The 17,193-nt window shown below is 36.5% G+C and overlaps 1 protein-coding gene across 2 annotated transcripts in view; it reads left to right on the top strand.

Moving 5' to 3' along the window:
* Nucleotides 1-12,275, top strand: part of ergic1 (endoplasmic reticulum-golgi intermediate compartment 1) — a 26,367-nt gene extending 14,092 nt beyond the window's left edge. For both annotated transcript variants that reach the window (XM_051659052.1, XM_051659051.1), the window contains 6 exons: nt 4,405-4,529; nt 6,853-6,957; nt 7,062-7,122; nt 7,791-7,891; nt 11,007-11,129; nt 11,722-12,275. In XM_051659052.1, the coding sequence (XP_051515012.1) occupies nt 4,405-4,529; nt 6,853-6,957; nt 7,062-7,122; nt 7,791-7,891; nt 11,007-11,129; nt 11,722-11,829 (623 nt within the window). In that variant the 3' untranslated portion in view covers nt 11,830-12,275. The remainder of the gene's footprint in view (nt 1-4,404; nt 4,530-6,852; nt 6,958-7,061; nt 7,123-7,790; nt 7,892-11,006; nt 11,130-11,721) is intronic.
* The last annotated feature ends 4,918 nt before the right edge of the window (nt 12,276-17,193 follow it).

Raw genomic sequence — 17,193 nt, 5'->3', positions numbered from 1 at the left:
CCCCCCCCCCCCCCCCAAAAAAAACAACCATTCGAAGTTAATTTTCAATGATTAAAAAATGGCGCATCAATGCCATTGATGGTGTTGGTTTTCACAAGTGTAATTTCCAAACACGACATGCCAGTTTTTAATTCTGGAAACAAATGTGGGCTTTTCTTCACACAAAGCTATTATATGGCTTCAGAAGACTTGGAATATTGCACCACTTTTATGGTGTTTTTGTTGTTTTTTTTTATTTGTCCTGTCTGGAGCTTGACAGATGTGGTCACCATGAACTGTTGATGTGGGGAAAGAGCTGCTTAAAGCTCTTCAAACACTTCTCCCTTTGAATTCCACAGAAACAATAAGGGCATACCAGTTTGGAACGACATGAGGGTGAGTTAATAATGACAATTAAAAAGTTTGGGTGCACTATGCCTTAAAGTTCTTGACGTAGATTGTGACAGGAAACGATGCACAGTGCAGACCTCCCACACACAAGCACCATTTACCAGCACTGAAAGTCTCGGTTTGAGACATGCATTGTGTCAGTTTTCGCAAAGAAGGGTTCCCTACTCGTCCTCTCGCATGATCAGACATGATCCTTTGAAACTGAACTGAAATCATGAAATCAACTGAGGCAATACTGTTTCATATTTTGCAATGCTCTGCATGCGGTTTTGCCGAATGACACTTGCCATGTCATGTTTGCGTAACTGATAGAATCACATGCGTCCCCAAAGTCGCAACCCTTTTAAAAGTGACTTATTAGTACGTCATTAGGAATTAGGATTAGGGCTGGGTGATATATCAAATATTCAGTGACTTCTATGATTTAATTATTTTGATAATTTTTTGTCAGGACCATCTCTAGATGATCTGATTTACGGTCTCTGACACCAAGAGACTTTTTGGACAGAAAAAGCATAATAATAAAATCAGCACCATGCATTCCAGAGCTTTGCAGATTTTAATTTCTGTGATCCAAAAAAAGGGTACGTTTCTAGTTTTAACATTATTTGTACTTAAGACCTTAGTTTTGTTCGACAAGAAAAATACCATATACTAGCTTCATACCAAATGACCCAAATTTTGTATTCGATTATTGAAAATGGGTCAAATTTAATGGATGGAGACACACTGAGAGCACCATATCTCTGGGATTTCTCAAAAAAGGACTTAAAAAATGAAGATACCTAAATGAAAGTTTATTTTGAACCAGAATCAAATAGGATATAAAGATATCTTTTATATTTCTTGAGTTTTAGGCACAAAAAAATACTTTATTTTCTCACACCATTGGCATATTATGCAACAAAGAGGTGTTGAAGTCAACTGATTTTAGTAATAGATCTACCTATCTCTGTGTAAAAAATTATAATAAATAATGACACTGCCACATTTGTAAGGTGATTTTTTTATTTATTTATTTTTTTACCTGTAATTTTGCTCCAAAATCATAGGTGAAAATGGTCATTTTGACCCCACTCTACAAAATAATTGATTACTCTGGTTGAGTTGACACGGAATGACCCTATTGCGATTTTAATGTGTTTTTGGAGCGTTAGTTTTTTGTATTAAAATACAAAGTTAACGCGTTAATGCAAGCGGCCCTTGACACTGGCATTGGCACCCTGATGTGAATCGTAAATGTGGCTTCACGACTACTGCAGCAAAACGGACAGCCAGAGTCTGCTGGCCAATTAATATTGTGGAGGATTCACATTTAAGAGATTTAATGTGCATTGCAGTGAATATGCAACCTTTGGGGAATAGTTCCTTTAATTAGTCAACCTCCCTTTTAGACTTTGAGAAATGTTTAATGTTACTTGAGTTGGTGTTATTTTAGTGAATTTCTATCTTGATACTGTGGATGGCTTTGTTTGAAAAATATTAATAAAAAATAGTTGTTACATATTATTTTGTTTTCTTTCCAAAGAAGGAAAGAAATACATTTTGACAGGAAAATAAGTGTATAGTCAAATTTCTGCACTTTTCAAAATCTGCCATTTATTGTGATTAACTATGAAAAATTATCTGATTAATCGCAATAAAAAAATTGGAATTGTCTGACAGCACTAATTAAACCTTTTTTTAGTAAAATATATTTATGTAGACAAATATTGTTATATTGGTTGATAAAAATGAAATTGGTTAGAAATCATCAGTCTTCCTTGTGTTCTTTGATTATTGATTATTTTTAACTAAATTTTTACTGTATTTTACTTCTTACATTAAAGAAATGTTCCGGGATCAATGCAAGTTAAGCTCAATCGACAGCATTTATGGCATAATGTTGATTACCAAAATTTTTTATTTTGACTCGTTCCTCTTCTTTAAAACAAGCAAAAATGGAGGTTACAGTGAGGCACATTCTTTTTAAACATTTTGAATCTTTTTCGCTACAGTGGCTTTTTTTGACAAATTGAATTGGAAAAAAAAAATTCCTTTTAGGCCATATAAGAGTAAATACTTAATATCGAGACACATATCGAATATTGTCGAATGCTTTCAAATCCAATTTTTTTTTCGAGATATATTTGTATCTATATTGCCCAGCCTGAATTAGGATCGTACAACATTGTGTACAAGGAGAAGTTTAACCAAGCTTAACTAATTTTCTTTGTTTTTGGACCAAATAAAAAATACTAAATCCAAGTAAAATTTGTTTGAAAAGTAACTTGTATGACTCTAAATAACTGCGCCCTCAGAAGAGCTGTGCGGTCACCTCTGATGTCACTTACAGGCAGATCCTCAAACATTTGCAAAGACATTTGCAACTAGCTGTTTCACCCACATTACACAAGACCCAAACAATTTTCAGAGAATCATCTCTGGCAGTTCTCATGAGCGAGAAGAGAGAAAGGAAAATAGAGGTTATGCTTATTATGGAAGACCTTGTTTCTTTTAAATGAGCACTTGTTAGAGAAACCCAAGCTTTTTTTGAGCTTGCTTTAAGTCATAAAATCTCACTCAATAAGTGTTCTCAAAAAATGACATCATTTGCTGTCCTGTTTTCAAACGGTTTGTAATATTACATGTAGAACTAGATTTTTTTTTTTGAAGAAAACCGAAGTATACTGTACTTTGGCCTATAGTAAACCCCACACATGACAGTGTTAACCTAAAATTGTCTAAGACTTCATTACTTTTTTAAGTCTATTAATTGTGATTAAACATTAGAAGGTCCTTTGGTAATGCATTAGTTTCATAGTATGCTTGACAGAACTACATTTTTCACACATTAAATTAATTTAATAATAATTTAAGATTTATGATGACATACAGTATCACATGACTTTGGCTATAAAATCATTTCCTTAGAAAATGATACTTTTTATAAAAATATACACTGTATGTTCTTTCCATACTGTTGGTGTTTTCTATTAGTAATTTATGGAAGCATCTGCATTGTTCCCTTAAAGTGACCTTTACAATGGCATCACTTTTCGACATGTGTGATTATGTGGAAAATGTGAAAGAGAGTTTTCCCGTTTTGTACACTTATTATTCTGTGCACACATCAGATTGCACTTTAGTAGCAACTAAATGTTTCCATTCGCACATTTACGCTTTAATGAGGGGAAATTACATATTCGTATTTTAATGGCTTGAATCTAACCCAACAGTCAAACACTTTGGAAAACTTTGAATGGAATCATTCCTCGCTTGACCTTTATTTTTTTAAGTTTTTGAGGTCGTGTATCGTAATCATAACTGTCGTCACAAGAGTAAGGGGTCAATGTTGGGCAATATGACTGCATGCTCTCAGCTTTACTTAACTTACCCACCCACAGCGTCAGAAGATCCTGAAGGAACATCTGTTGCATCACACTACTAGGGTTTTATTTATTTTTTAATCTGTGATGTAGAAATAACAGATTAAAAGTAAGTTGTGTATAGTGGTGTCTAGTTGTTGCAGATACATTGTGACACGTCATGAACTTGTTGCAGATAAAATATGTGAAAAAACAGTTTTAAAAGGATAGTTCACCCAAAAATGTAATATATGTCATCATTTACTTACCCTCATATCGTTCTAAATCCATATGACTTTCTGTCTTCCGTAGAACTCAAAACATATGTTGAATAATGTTTTATACACTGGTTGCATAATTTGACTGACTGAAATTTCAGAAAGAGCAGCTTGCACATTCAGCTAAACATCTCCTTTTGTGTTCCACGGAAGAAAGGAAGTCATTCAGGTTTAAAACAACATGAGGATGAGTAAATTTTGACAATTTTCATTTATGGTAAACGATACCTTTAATATTTAATTACTATACATCTAAATTGCCTTTAATGTTATTGTGACCATATAATGTTTCCTGTTGAATGCAAAGTTTTCTGAGCCCTTTTGCCCTGGCTGTTTGCTGTCTCTCTTTCTTTATTTCTTTCTATCTCTCTATGTATTTCTGTATATAGTGGTGGGTTTGGACATTCAGGACGAGATGGGCCGACATGAAGTAGGCCACATAGAGAATTCAATGAAGGTGCCTCTCAGCAATGGTTACGGATGCCGATTTGAAGGAGAATTCAGTATTAATAAAGTAAGAAATACTTCAAAACTCACTTTTTGTACTTGCTGGAAGTAGAATGTTTCTTTGAAATGGCTGATCTGAATGACTAGTGCCCAAATGGATACACATTTGGAGGGCTTCTATGAACACCATCCTGTCTCTCAGGTTTAGCTCAGTTCTTAAGGGGCCATTCAAACTTTGTTCTTGTGCTAAAAAGCTAAACACGACGCAACAAATTAAACGGAACACAGGTGCCTTGATAAGTTTTTAAAAGTTGAAGTTCCATTTAGATTGAAACAGCTTTTAAAAAACATTATCATGTGATTGGCGCTTATGCTGCGTCAAAATCGGATGTGGGATATTCCTACTTTATATCTTTGACCTCCGACCATAAAAGCGTTCCTTTGTCACGATGTTGGGAAGATGAAATATATAGAAACAAAATGGCAGTGCTACAGTTAGCTTTGCAGTTGTTTGATTGTCAACAGAGAAATCTCCTGGCAACCAAATTCTGGAGGATGCAATGCGAAGCAATGCTAGAATTTGTTTTGCAGGTGGACAATTATCAAAAGAACATTTATAGGGTTTTACACACCTGTCTCTGGAAACGTTTGCTAAATAGGTTTTATTAGCATATAACATTGGAGCTTTGATGCATTGATGCATTTTATTTAACTAAACGTTTTTCCAATTTTCCAAATTGAATGGAATGCAGAATGAATTCCCATATCACTTGAAAGTTGTCAACAAATTCAAAACCTTCTTTCCAAGTGAATGATGTGAAAATTGGATTCAACTTCAATGGGGAAAAGGTGCCTTTGTCAGCTATGACGTCCCCCCCAGACAACTGCGTAATGCAGACAGAGGGTGGTTTATAAGAATTCCTGAGAGATGTTTAGGGTAAAATATTTTTGTTAATGCCACCTTGAGAAGGAAGGGAAAGGTTCATATTGTATGTTTAAGGAATGTTCAGTGTTCGGTACAACTTAAGCTCAATCGACAGCATTTGTGGCATTACCATGGGAAATAATTTTGAATTGGTTTCTTATTTAATTAAAAAAAACAAACAAAAAATTGACTGGGGCCAGTCAATAAATATTCAAATACTTTTTATTTTTTTATTTTTTATTTTTTCAAAAGTATTGCCACAAAACAAACATTATACATGCTTACATAAGATTAGTGTAAAAAAATTGCTTACAGAGTTACTGCGTTCTGGTGTTTCATCCTCATGGCAACAAAGTTGTAATATGGAATATAACTTAACACAGATAAGGCTAGTAAGAAATGTTATTACACTAAAATCATGTTAACACATATAATGTTTATGTCTTGTGGCTATACTTTTGAAACGATGTGTATTTTAAAAGTTTATGGACTTGCCCCATTCACTACCATTGTAAGTGCCTCACTCACTTTTTTTTTTTAAATAAATGAGAGACGAGTCCAAATAATTTTTTGTGGTAATTAACATTATGCCACAAATGCTGTCGAATGAGTTTAATTTGTATTGAACCCGGAATATTTCTTTAAACGTTTTAGCATCAATTGGTCTTCATACATATATATACACCAATCAGCCACAACATTAAAACCACCTGCCTAATATTGTGTAGTTCCCCCTCATGCCGCCAAATCTACGCCAACGAGTACTTATACAACGAGATTATATTCTTCTCACCACAATTGTACAGAGCGGTTATCCGAGTTACTGTAGACTTTGTCAGTTCAAACCAGTCTGGCCATTCTCTGTTGACCTCTCTCATCAACAAGGCGTCTCCGTCCACAGAACTGCCGTCAACTGGATGTTTTTTTGTTTTTGGCTCCATTCGGAGTAAATTCTAGAGACTGTTGTGTGTGAAATTCCCAGGAGATCAGCAGTTACAGAAATACTCAAACCAGCCCACCTGGCACCAACAATCATCCATGCGATTATCTAATCAGCCAGTCGTGTGGCTGCAGTGCATAAAATCAGATTTTCACGCACAACAGTCTCTAGAATTTACTCAGAATGGTGCCAAAAACAAAAAACATCCAGTAGACAGTTCTACAGATGGAAATGCCTTGTTGATGAGAGAGGTCAACAGAGAATGGTCAGACTGGTTCAAACTGACAAAGTCTACGGTAACTCAGTTAACCACTCTGTACAACTGTGGTGAGAAGAATATAATATCAGAATGCTATTCTGAGATGTGGGTTGGTGCTGTTTTGGTGGCACAAGGGGGACCTACACAGTATTAGGCAGGTGGTTTTAATGTTGTGGCTGATATATATGTATTTCTTTATTTATGATTTATTTATTTATTGTGACTGTACGGTAACTTACCATGTTGTATTGATCTGTTTTCTGTAGGTTCCAGGAAACTTTCATGTGTCAACACACAGTGCGACTGCTCAGCCACAGAGCCCCGATATGACTCACATCATCCATAAACTCGCATTTGGAGAGAAGCTTCAGGTTGTTTTGTCCATCATGCAGTCAATAACAAATACATAAAACACAATGGAAACATGTATAAACCACTTTCAAATCACTCAGCAATGAATGTGTCTCATTTACAGGTGCAAAATGTCCAGGGGGCTTTTAATGCTTTGGGCGGAGCTAACAAACTTGAGTCCAATGGTACTTATGTTTATGTTTTACTTTCCCCATTTCTATTCTAACCTTTTACTCTATGCACATATAATGGCTCCAAAGAGTATTAAGAAACTTAAGTCACGCTTAAAAATGTCTAAATGTCGTTATATTAGATAGCAAAATATCAAACCAGGTAACATCTGTAAATAAATGGTGCTAGGGCTTTTCTCAGAACAAACTTTTCTTAGATATTTTTTTTTTCCTCAATTACTTTAAACCAATTGGTGCAAATTTACATTTACATTTATGCATCTGGCGGACGCTTTTATCCAAAGCAACTTACAGTGCACTTATTACAGGGACAATCCCTGGAGCAACCGGGAGTTAAGTGCCTTGCTCAAGGACACAATGGTGGTGGCTGTGGGGATTGAACCAACTACCGTCTGCTTACCAGTTCAGTGCTTTAGTCCACTACGCCACCACCACTTTTAATGTTATATATTAAAACGGGTGTCTTAACAGAGCAACAACAGGTGTAGTTCAGCACATTAGAAAGATCCACTAACATTTGACAACCAGAAAGTGTCCAAATACTTTTTTGTCTTCATTTTCATCATCATATCTATTGTTTTAGCATTTTAAAAGTATAAATTCAGTGACATTCATATATTTTTAGGTGTACCCTAAGGCTCTAGCTCTCTCTTTCTCCTCAGCTTTGGCCTCTCATGATTACATTCTCAAGATTGTACCCACAGTTTACGAGGACCTATGCGGAAAGCAGAGGTTTTCCTACCAGTACACAGTGGCAAACAAGGTAATCCACGTCACTGAAACGGCTTGTGTAAAGTTACGATTCTAAATTTATATCTCTTCTAAATGAGTGCGCTGAGCTAATGCCTCATAAATCAGCCCATTGTTACCATAGACTCGGATGAATTATGGGTCTCTTTATTAAGTACCATCAAGCATTTTCACCTCTAAAGACCCTCAGGGGACATGTGCAGTGACAGCTGGCAGCATTGTCTGTGTTTGACTGGATAGGCGTTTGTGCTGGGTTAATATGAATTCGGGTTGTTCCTATTCACACATGTAAAAAGTACTGAGAATTTGTACTGAAGTTAAAGTACGGGTGCTGTGTCTTAATTTTACTCAATTTAAAGTCAAAAGTAGACTGATGAACTCAGTAGACAGAAGACAATTTCTTATCAAAGTAACTTGGATCAGAGACTGTATAAAATGAGACAGGTCACTGGAATATTTATTAAAGGGGTCATGACCTGAGGAATCAAATTTTCATAGATTTTTTGACATATAAGAGGTCATTGTACTATATAAACATACTGTGAATTTCAGAACTTCCTCCTCACTGCAAAAAGAGCGTTTGTTGAAACCAAGCTGCCAAAATGACTCATTCTCTACTTCCTCCACATTGTGATTTCACACTGTGGTAGGCATTTGCATCTGACCACCTCTACAACAACACATCAACGCCTACTTTACCTTATAACTTCTGTAGCCCCGCCCAGTAGCAGTGAGCAGTGAGATGGCAAGGAGAGAGCAGGTCAGTCAAGAGCAGAGAGCCAATCAGAACAGTGGGCGTTTACTGTCAATTCTTAAATGAGAAGCAGAACCAAAACTGAGCATTTCTGACAAAGGGTCAGAATGAGGGTGGAAAATGATCATGTTTTTCAAATATATGACTGTTTTTGTGCAAAAAAGTTTACTCGTATTATAAATGAACCTCAAGAAACATTAAAATAATAAATGAAGCATGGCATTACCTCTCTTTAATGGAAAAAAATATCCTAAAGCTAGGATATACTACTTTTTTCCATGTGCCTTTTCGTGTCTCGCACGGTCGAACGTGCATTCTTTTAAAGTATACTCTTCTGACCAAAAACCCATACTGATACGTTTGACTCATGCACACTATTTAAGCATAATCAGTGCTAGACACATGTATGTGCAAAGAAGCGCACTGTCCGTGTGCCTAGATAAATGTTTTGCACATGAATTACACAAATTTTGCCATCAGCACTGTAAGCGTGGACTTTGCGCATGCAGCCTAGTTTTTCTGGACATGCAGACAGTCTGTGTCTTTGCACATCATCAGTGTATGCGCTTGCCGTTGACTGTGCTAAAAAAGTATCGCAAAGCAGTCGTTGTGGGCTTGAGTCAAACGCATCCATATGGGCTCGTGGTCAAAAGAGTATCCACCTTTTTCCTGAACACGAAGAGTTCCACGATTCATAACAGATGCCTGTTTTCGTTTTCCCCTCTCCAGTGTTTTCACTCGCATCGGCGTATGTTTTTAGCGGATAATATGATGTTTAGCATTTTGTATTTGTAGAAATTGCCAAATTAACTTGTGGCTCAATAGTGCCGATACTTTACATATTTGCGATGACTGTGTTTTGAAAGCGTCTCACCTGTCAAAGTTTAACGAGTGGGTATGAAGTGATGGCCTGAGGTTAGTTATGCTGATATCATTAAATACTTCGAGTTATGACAGACAACGACTGCACAAGTTGAACTGAACTCATTTTTTAACTAATTTTTACTAAGTGCAACAACTGTGCGCTGCCTACATCTTTTCCAATTTCCACAAGAGCACTAATTCTAAGCACAATTTTCATGCCAGCGCAAAGTGGGCGTGGGTGGGAGTGTTCTGTTGTGTTCTAGTGCGCTATCTGTGGGTGTATGTGCACAAACTGTATGTGTACTGTATGTTAATGAAGTGGTGCACAGCGCAATTTACTGTTTTTCTAATAAATAGGTAATTGTGCTAAGGCGTTTGAGAGCCACGTCTAATCTCTGCGCAAAATCTAAAATCACTTCCTGCATTAGCAGTTTGGGGATTCCACTTGCAGATGATATCAAAGAGCTATTGCTCTAGAAAGAGCTAGTATGCAGACAGTCCAATAACTGGAGAAGAACCTCGGAATTACATTGCACTTGACCCAGCACATTAGCACTTTGCACGTGCGATTTCGCCTACCCATTTGCGCCTAGACTTAGTGAATGCTTTCACGAAAATATAAAAACTTCTTGGCAATGCCCTCTGACTGTGCGTATGATGTGTCGCAAATGCTGCTCTTTAATGCATAGCACCCTTTAAATAATGGTTGTTCTCTGTCTGGAAAGCTCATTCTGATAGTTTTCCACATTGCTTCTTATGGAGACTGGAACCAGAAAACAGTCCAGCGGCAATCAGAATCATCATGGCGCACTCCCAGTGGTTGGTCAGGGAAACAGTGCATATTTTGAAAGGTGAACACGTGACCATGTACAGGCATACTTACACGGAAAGTATACTTTGGTTTAACATTCAGTTTTCGCACGCACACGCATTTGCTTGACCAGCCTGAAAAATAGTAAAAGAAGTACAATTTATGATACGATTGTTGTTTAGATTATATTGCTGCTTTGAAATGTGTTGTTTGCTTGTAATCTTGACCAACTGTTTTGGAAATTCCAGTCTTTTCCCCATTCAAGTAGATAAGAGCTACACTTATATGCATAGAAAATAGCTTCCCGCAGGCTGCCCAGAGGCGTTACAAACATGGCCGCAGACTGACCTGACTTGCCTTGCCTTAAAGGGACTTTATATTTGTTTTACATTTGACTATAGTTAGACTGATCATTTACGGCGTTCCCACTCAGTAGTGGTTGTAATTCAACATTTTGATTTATAACTTGCATTTTCAAAGTTACTAAAAACATAAGTATTATTACATAGATAGTAATGCTTCCTAATTACTCGATTACTTTAAACCTGTTCCTTTTTACAAAGAAAACTCTAGATACAATACAGTGGAACTGTGAGTTATTTTGATTAGGTATCAAATGCCATGTTTTGATGTGTAATATCCAAGCATGTTTGATTTTAATATGGCCAGAATATAAAAACATACTTTGTTGTTTACTAGGAATATGTTGCATACAGCCATACGGGACGTATCATCCCTGCTATTTGGTTTCGGTATGACCTGAGTCCAATCACAGTCAAATACACAGAGAGGAGACAGCCGCTCTACCGCTTTATCACTACCGTGAGTGTCTCTCTATTTACACTATATGGCCAAAAGTTTGTGGACACCCCCTTATAATTAACGAATTTGGTTACTCCATTAAATCCAATAAAGAAAAATCTTAATGTTTCTTTATGTAATGGCTTGGGCTTTGTGTGCTTCCAAATCTGTGGCAATTGTTTGGGGATAGCCCTTTTCTGTTCCAGCATGACAAAGCCCCTGTGAACAAAGTGAGGTCCATAAAGAAATGATTTACTGCGTCTGGCGTGGAAGAAATTGACTGGCCTGCACAAAGCCCAGACCTGAACCCCTCTGATCACTTTTGGGGTGAACTGGAACAGCAACTGTAAGTCATACCCCATCGACCAACATCAGTTCCTGACCTCACTGATAGCCTTGTGTCTGAATGAGAGCAAATCCCTGCAGCCATGTTACAACATACAGTATAGTGGAAAGCCTTCCCAAAAGAGAAGAGAAATTGATGGCTAAAGTTTTGAAATCAAATGTTCATCAAGCACATATGGTGTCCACAAACTTTTGGCCATATAGTGTATCTCTCACTCTGTGAATGTATTGATTTGTATTGACACTATTCTTGTTTGTCTGTCCTCAGATTTGTGCTATCATCGGTGGGACGTTCACTGTAGCAGGTATCATCGACTCGTGCATATTCACAGCCTCAGAAGCTTGGAAGAAAATTCAGATTGGAAAAATGTCATGAGTTCACTCACGTCTTTATTTATGCCAGCCAAACCTCTGCATGACCATTACCACACCCTATCTTGACCCAATCTACCCACAACTGGAAAATATTATCTCATGCAGTTTATTTCTCAAAATGCTCATTGAATAGACTGGTTTCAGTCTTTCAACATTTAATATGATGAATTACAGTAAAAACAGTGTTGAGGTTTGTTATGGAGATGTGGTTTCCTTGTTTGAATGCCACATTTAATTCACAAACATGACCTGATTCAGTGCATTTATAGGACTGACGTGGACAGAACTTGTTTTTCACTTATATGAAGGATGTACTGGGGTTTCCTCATTCACATGCACACGAACCAAGAGCTTTAAATGAAGAAGTGTATAGTGTTATATGAGAATAATAATGTCACTTTAGATCTGTCATAGTGAAATGTTTTAAATAAATTCCACTTTGAACCAGTTCCTCTGACCTTTGTGCAACAATCAAGTCATTATTTCCATTAATTCATTGGTAAAATGCTAAATTAATGGATGATTTGATTTGACATGTGCCTTCATAAGACCGAATCTCATTTTACCACATCAAAAGAATAAAAATGTGTAATATAGATGTTTTAAACACAATTCAACAGTAAAAGTCTTTGCCACCACTCAAAACCTGTCACATGTGGTAATTCTCATTACCTTATGCAAAAGTGTCACTCATTACCATAATGTGAAAAATATATTTATATAATATTATTGTTTTACATATATATATATATATATATATATATATATATATATATATATATATATATTCATACATACAGTTTTAGGCACTTGTGAAAAACTTTCAAAGTGAGGATTTCTTAAAAAAAATAATGACATAAATAGTTTTCATTAATCAATTAACATCCTGTAAAGTGTTCATACTCTGAAAGGTTCCATTTCAAAGATGTGATCTGTTGTAGTGGTTTACATGGCAACAGAAGAGTATTTTCACTATACTCAGTGACAACACTAAAGTCCATTAAACAGAAAAAGAGATAAATCAATATTTGTTGTGAACACTTTTGCCTTCAAAGCAGCACCAATTCTCCTACTTACACCTGGACACAGTTTTTCTTGGTAGTTGGCAGATGTTCCAAGCTTCTAGGAGAATTTGCTACAGTTCAAATGATGTCAAGCCTTTAGACAATTAGCTTCTGATAGGTGTACTGAATTGGAGGTGTACCTGTGGATGTATTTTAAGGACTGCCTTTAAACTCAGTGCCTCTTTGCTTGACATCATGGGAAAATCATAAGAAATCAGCCAAGACCTCAGAAAAAAAATTGTGTACCTCCACAAGTCTGGTTTATCCTTGGGAGCAATTTCCAAACACCTGAAGGTACCACGTTCATCTGTACAAACAATAGTATGCAAGTATAAATACCATGGGAAGGAGACGCATTCTGTCTCCTAGAGATGAAAGTAGTTTGGTGCGAAAAGTGCAAATCAATCCCAGAACAACAGCAAAGGCCTTGTGAAGATGCTGGAGGAAACATGTAGACAAATATCTATATCCACAGTAAAATGAGTCCTACAGTGCATCCGGAAAGTATTCACAGCGCTTCACTTTTTCCACATTTTGTTATGTTACAGCCTTATTCCAAAACGGATTAAATTCATTATTTTCCTCAAAATTCTACAAACAATACCCCATAATGACAACATGAAAGAAGTTTTTGAAATCTTTGCAAATTTATGAAAAATGAAAAAACAATCACATGTACATAAGTATTCACAGCCTTTGCTCAGTACTTTGATGAAGCACCTTTGGCATCAATTACAGCCTCAAGTCTTTTTGAGTATGATGCTACAAGCTTGGCACACCTATTTTTGGGAAGTTTCTCCCATTCTTCTTTGCAGGACCTCTCAAGCTCCATCAGGTTGGATGGGGAGCATCAGTGCACAGCCATTTTCACATCTCTCCAGAGATGTTCAATCGGGTTCAAGTCTGGGCTCTGGCTGGGCCACTCAAGGACATTCACAGAGTTGTCCCGGAGCCACTCCTTTGTTATCTTGGCTGTGTGCTTAGGGTCGTTGGCCTGTTGGAAGATGAACCTTCGCCCCAGTCTGAGGTCCAGAGTGCTCTGGAGCAGGTTTTCATCAAGGATGTCTCTGTACATTTCTGCATTCATCTTTCCATCGATCCTGACTAGTTTCCCAGTTCCTGCCACTGAAAAACATTCCCACAGCATGATGCTGCCACCACCATGCTTCACTGTAGGGATGGTATTGGCCAGGTGATGAGCGGTGCCTGGTTTCCTCCAGACATGACCCTTGCCATTCAGGCCAAAGAGTTCAATCTTTGTTTCTCATGGTCTGAGAGTCCTTCAGGTGCCTTTTGTGAAACTGCAGGCGGGCTGTCATGTGCCTTTTACTGAGGAGTGGCCACTCTACCATACAGGCATGATTGGTGGAGTGCTGCAGAGATGGTTGTTCTTCTGGAAGGTTCTCCTCTCTCCACAGAGAAACGCTGGAGCTCTGTCAGAGTGACCATCGGGTTCTTGGTCACCTCCCTGACTAAGGCCCTTCACCCCCGATTGCTCAGTTTGGCCAGGCAGCCAGCTCTAGGAAGAGTCCTAGTGGTTCCAAACGTCTTCCATTTACGGATGATGGAGACCACTGTGCTCATTGGGACCTTCAATGCTGCAGAAATTTTTCTGTACCCTTCCCCAGATCTGTGCCTCGATACAATCCTGTCACGGAGGTCTACAGACAATTCTTTGGACTTCACGGCTTGGTTTGTGCTCTGACATGCACTGTTAACTGTGGGACCTTATATAGACAGGTGTGTGCCTTTCCAAATCATGTCCAATCAACTGAATTTACCACAGGTGGACTCCAATCAAGTTGTAGAAACATCTCAAGGATGATCAATGGAAACAGGATATACCTGAGCTCAATTTTGAGTGTCATGGCAAAGGCTGTGAATACTGATGTACATGTGATTTTATTCGTTTTTTATTTTTAATAAATTTGTAAAGATTTCAAACAAACTTCTTTCACGTTGTCATTATGGGGTATTGTTTGTAGAATTTTGAGGAAAATAATGAATTTAATCAATTTTGGAATAAGGCTGTAACATAACAAAATGTGGAAAAAGTGAAGCACTGTGAATACTTTCCGGACGCACTGTATATCGACATAACCTGAAAAACTGCTCCGCAAGTAAGAAATGCTACAAAACTGCTATAAAAATGCCAGACTACAGTTTGCAAGTGCACATGTGGACAAAGATCTTACTTTTTGGAGAAATGTCCTCTGGTCTAATGAAACAAAAATGTAACTGTTTGGCCATAATGACCATCGTTATGTTTGGAGGAAAAAGGGTGAGGCTTGCAAGCTGAAGAACATCATCCCAACTGTGAAGCATGGGGGGTGGCAGCATCATGATGTGGGGTTGCTTTGCTGCAGGAGGGACTGGTGCACTTCACAAAATAGATGACATCATGAGGAAGTATTGTGGATATATTGAAGCAACATCTCAAGACATCAGCCAGGAAGTTAAAGCTTGGTCGCAAATGGGTCTTCCAAATGGAGAATGACCCCAAGCATACCTCCAAAGTTGTGGCAAAATGGCTTAAGGACAACAAATTCAAGGTATTGGAGTGGCCATCACAAAGCCCTGACCTCAATCCGATAGAACATTTTTTGGGCAGAACTGAAAAAGCGTGTGCGAGCAAGGAGGCCTACAAACCTGACTCACTTACACCAGTTCTGTCTGAGGAATGGGCCAAAATTCCAGCAACTTGTGTAAGGCAACCCAAAACATTTGACCCAAGTTAAATAATTTAAAGGCAATGCTACCAAATACTAACAAAGTGTTGGTAAACACTGGGAATGTGATACTCTAATGCCTGTATCTTTCTGGGAGTATATTGTCTTTTTCTTCTTAAAGAATTTTGAATTAAGGGTTTTTAGGTTTATATCCTTATTTCTAAGGGTTCTCTGTGGCTTAATTATGGTTTTGTTTCCTCACTCCATAATGTTTAATGGTTAACCTTTTTGCTTGTTTGTTTTGTACAGTAAGCTGAAGATGTCATTCACGTCCTGTAAAGTGTTCATACTCTCAACCCTGTCCCAAGTGTTTTAAATATTCCAAATTCTAGTCGAACCTGTTAAACTCGATTGTGTGTTTCCACATGAAAGGTTCCATTTCAAAGATGTGATCTGTTGTAGTGGTTTACATGGCAACAGAAGAGTATTTTCACTATACTCAGTGACAACACTAAACCACAACCTACATTTCAGCTCATAGTTTCATGATTACACTTCTCAGATATTTAGTTGAAAATCTATAAATGATTCAATTATGTTATTGTAGGACCACCTGTCAGTAAAACAACACTTAAAAACTCCTGTTGCTATGTTTAATCTTTTGTAGCAGATATCATTTAGCACTACATTCAAATCATTACAGGCTGCGCCACTTTTCCTGACTTTGTTTACTAGTTAGTTAAAACCACATCAACGGCCAGTGTATTTGTTATTTGTTTATATTTGTACATTATTAGGATTTTTTTCTTTCTTTCTTTTTGTCACACACAGCATTCTCAAGAATTTACTCAGAATGGTGCCAAAAATAAAAACATCAAGTGAGCAAAGGTGGCACAATTAAAAACTTTAATATTAGTATTTTTAATTAAATATGCTAAATATAAAATAATAACAATATAATTTATGTATGAATTGTTATTTACAAATCCATTTTTGTAATTTAATATTAATATTTCATATCAAAATGTTTTTTTTACTTTTCATCACTATTGAAAATGAAAAAAAAATCTCATTTAAAGAACATATTCTTATATTAAACATTTTTATTTTTATGAAATAAAGTATAAAAACAATAATTCAATTTGTTTTAGACATTATTTATTTATATATTTAATAATGCTATTTAATATATAAAAAACATTTTTTTACCTCTCATTATTAAAAAAATGAAGAAAAAAAATGTCTCATTAAAAGAAGACATATTCCTTTATTTCCCCCCATTCTGATCCTTTTCTCTTTTTATGAATAAGATTGACAGTAAATGTGAACAGTTAAATATTGTTGAGTTTTAGTCATTAGTTTAGGCAAACAGTAAAAGTCTGTACAATTCAAAACATTAAATATATGTAATATTTGTATATTTTTAATGATAAATAATATTCTAAATAATCAGGTACCCTGCTACCTATGTTATTCTATGTTAAATTATATTTAATTAAAAAGATACAAATATTACATTACACATATTTAAATAAAATATATTCAAAATAGAATAATAAACAATACAATTTATTTTCTATATTTTTATTCCTATATTTAGTATTAATATAAAAAATATTTCTTACCTCATCA

The sequence above is a fragment of the Myxocyprinus asiaticus genome, chromosome 27 (genome assembly GCF_019703515.2).
Source record: "Myxocyprinus asiaticus isolate MX2 ecotype Aquarium Trade chromosome 27, UBuf_Myxa_2, whole genome shotgun sequence".
Classification (NCBI taxonomy): domain Eukaryota; kingdom Metazoa; phylum Chordata; class Actinopteri; order Cypriniformes; family Catostomidae; genus Myxocyprinus; species Myxocyprinus asiaticus.
Note: the sequence above shows the minus strand (reverse complement) of the source record. Positions and strands in the feature narration are given on the sequence as shown.